Source organism: Corylus avellana, chromosome 9, assembly GCF_965113065.1.
Source record: "Corylus avellana chromosome 9, dhCorAvel1.hap1.2, whole genome shotgun sequence".
Taxonomy (NCBI): domain Eukaryota; kingdom Viridiplantae; phylum Streptophyta; class Magnoliopsida; order Fagales; family Betulaceae; genus Corylus; species Corylus avellana.
In genome coordinates, this window is record NC_142498.1 from 19311502 (window position 1) to 19314919 (window position 3418).

Genomic DNA, 3418 nt, shown 5'->3' on the forward strand with positions numbered 1-3418 from the left:
TCCACTTATAATTGTCCTATATAATTTTATACCAATATCTTAACGCAATCTAAACCTAATTATATGCAAATACGTATACATAAAGTTTGATGAATCTAAACCATCAATATATAGTTCAATGGTTGAGAAAATATATTTATCTGAGTCAAAAGATTATCTATATATACCGCTTAAAATTCTTTCAAATTTTGTCCCATTCTAACCCTGTCTAAATATTTAATTTATATTTTATTGGATTAAGGTGATGGTGATTGGTGCTTATCATCTTGATCCAGTGGCTAATAAATACTATCATATCAGGCATTATTCCATTACCATACAAGCATAGTGGTTTTGGGTAGGAAATACCGACGTGAAAATCTAGAGAGGATTTTTTTTTTTTTTTTTTTACAGTAATTTCCTCTAAGCGTAAGGAAATATTCTACAATTCATTTAAAATAATATTAAGTATCTATAAATATTTAAAATGTTAGTATAAATTAATAAACTGTTATTAATAACCTCAAAAAATATCCTCAAACACATTTAAAATAATATAAAATATATAAATTTTTAAAGTCATTAATAGCAATTTATCAATTTAGACTAATATTTTAAATGTTTAATATTTAATATTTATAAATACTTACACTATTTTCCATTCAAAGATATTTTCCCCACACACCCGTTTAAAGAATTTTTTTTTTTTTTTTTTTTTGGGGGAACGAATGAGGACCATGAGTTTAGCAAATTCCACAGTAAAAGCTTGAGGGTGACATTAGTTGATAACCTTTCGGATGAGCCCAGACCACTATAAATTGAGCAGTCAGCAGCACTCGTCTCCATACACATAGAAGAACTCCATCGGAAAACATGTCTCATCAGCTTAGCACCCTCTTCTCCATAGCACTTCTCATCAGCTTGGTGCTAACCCAAACCCAAGCCGCTCGTCCGGCGCCTGTCTTGGCCGCGGATTCTCTGGTTCGAACCCAACAACATGAGCTACGTACGGTGAGTCCAAGATTTTATTCCCTATTGTCTTTTTTTTTGTTAAAAAAAATTAATATTTTCCATTGATTCTTTTTTGGAATATATATATGAAGGATGTTAAAGCGGAAAACGTTGAGGTTGAGGTTGAGGAGAGTTGTGAAGGAGTAGAAGGGAAAGAAGGGTGCTTGATGAGGAGGACACTCGCGGCTCATCTGGATTATATCTACACGCAGAAGCACAAGCCATGAAAGTTGATCAACATCTCATCTCTATGTTCTCTATAGCCTGCAGTCATTAGCGAAAAATTGTACTAATACTTAATTGCACTCATTATGGTATAATCAAATATATATATATATATATATATATATATATATATATTAAGGTCTTGGGTTTTGTGGTATTATATTCTATAGATCTTCTATTGCAAAACAAAATTATATATGTATATTTAATCCTTGGACCAACATGGAGCTTTTCAAGAGTGAGCTTATATATAATAAGATGATCAATGAATAGAATTATCAATTGGGTTGTTTCTACAAACACCAGCGTTGACTTCTGTTAATATTGTAACTTGCACCATACTTCGTTGATGAAAGAATTGGTTTTTTTTTTTTTTATTTTTTTTTTATTGAAATGGATTGGGTTTGGGTTGATGAAGAAGAAGATTTTTTGTAACTGGTTCCCATGGGCCATGGCTATCTCAGCCTATCTGCGTTGTGTCTGGACCCTTGCCACAAGGGACACGCCGACCAGTGAGCTGGTGGTGGCGGCCTGGTGCCTTTCTGTCTGTCTACGCGGTTTGAGTGTTTTTGAGTCAACTACGTCATTCTATTCTGTTGAAAATGCAGGCACACTGTTACCACGTTTCAGTCGTTTATTACTTTTAAGCCTATAAAATAAGAAGTCATATTAATATTTAATGAAAAAATTTAATGAAGAAGTTACACCCAACAAATTTAATATGTGATATTTTTTCATTAAACGCTTAGATAAAATAAACGGTTTGAGATTGTGAATCTCAAATTTAAAAGAAATTCTAAACAATCTTAATCCTTACAAACCTAAGTTTATAGTAGGACATGTTTAATTAATATCCAACTATGAATAAATTTGCTACTAGAATCGGATAAGGATGTGAAGTAATTATTTTAATTTGGGTTGAATTAATATACAAGATTTTACATGGAACTCATTTGCTAGAGCAGTAGCATGTGGATCTGATATGAATTTTTCACTTTTCCTAGCAATTAGGATCGGTTATTGTTGTGAATTTCAATACAAAATAAATAAATTTACCCAAATTTCAACTGTTCAAGCTCTATGAATTTTTGTTATTCTATCCAAACATTCTATTACCATATTTTCCCGCAAATGCTTATCAAGAAGGTATTGACACACACGTATAAGCAAAAGTCCAGGTGTACGACATCAACAGACTTTGAACACAAATCTCTTACACAATATATATATATACACAAGAATAATAGTAGGAAAAATGGTTGAGTTAAGATGCGAATGAGAATGGAGTTTGGTGGAATGTGAAATGAAAGGGCACTACACAAATACACCAGGGCACTACACAAATACGTCGAACAAAGTCTGCAAAAGCAATGATTAAACATCTTGGTAAAAGGGCTGTATTGCAATTACCAAAGAAATAACAGTCTAATTTCAACTATATATCACCATCATCATCTTCTTCTTCTTCCAAGTCCTGAAGAGCTTGCTGTTTCCAAAATGAAAGCATCGTCAAAGACGGCTTTGACAATTTGTCACCGCGTTGTTTTCATGGGCTCTTATTGACATTGCAATCACTGCTTTTACTCATCTTATATAATAATGATAATGAATGCATTTTTAACTACCACCTTTTAAATATTTGTAATTTTCTTTTCTTGTATTTAATTATTTAAATATTTTTATGTTCGTTAAAATTTTTAAATGATTCGGCAACGTATTCACCACGTCTTTAAAAATAACTCATCTTCGTTTCATTTAAAATTAAATTATTAGTAACAATTTTTAAAGAATTGGGTCGGAATGCATGGCAACTGAATTAATAATAGGGTTGGTAAGTTTTGTCGTTAACATCTTAGAGTACAAATCAAAATTTTCAAAAACATCTCTGGGCTACCACCTATTTATGAGGAGTTGACTATTTATGGGATGCTGTAATTCTCTGGATGGCTCAACTTCAACCATCAGGGACCAAGCTTACCTAATCTAAAGATCCAATCCATGTCATGCCTTCCCATCCTGTCTCAAGTTGTCAATTCCTGAACAAATCATCAATCCACACAAGGAGAGGGCTCTCAAAGCCTCCAATCCAGAGTAGTATAATTTGTTTGTTTTCATATACGTACTTTCAACCCCTGATATCAACAAAATACTCTGCCAGCAGCACCGTAAATAATCAACAAATTATTTGCAAGTTGCAATCATG

General features: G+C 32.4%; 1 protein-coding gene across 1 annotated transcript; it reads left to right on the forward strand.

Annotated features, from left to right (window-relative positions):
- The first annotated feature begins 795 nt into the window (after window positions 1-795).
- LOC132190533 (phytosulfokines) lies at window positions 796-1259 on the forward strand. The gene is made up of 2 exons (XM_059605552.2): window positions 796-990; window positions 1083-1259. Exons 1-2 carry the CDS (start codon window positions 853-855, stop codon window positions 1215-1217), a joined length of 273 nt encoding a protein of 90 aa, XP_059461535.2. The 5' UTR covers window positions 796-852; the 3' UTR covers window positions 1218-1259.
- The last annotated feature ends 2159 nt before the right edge of the window (window positions 1260-3418 follow it).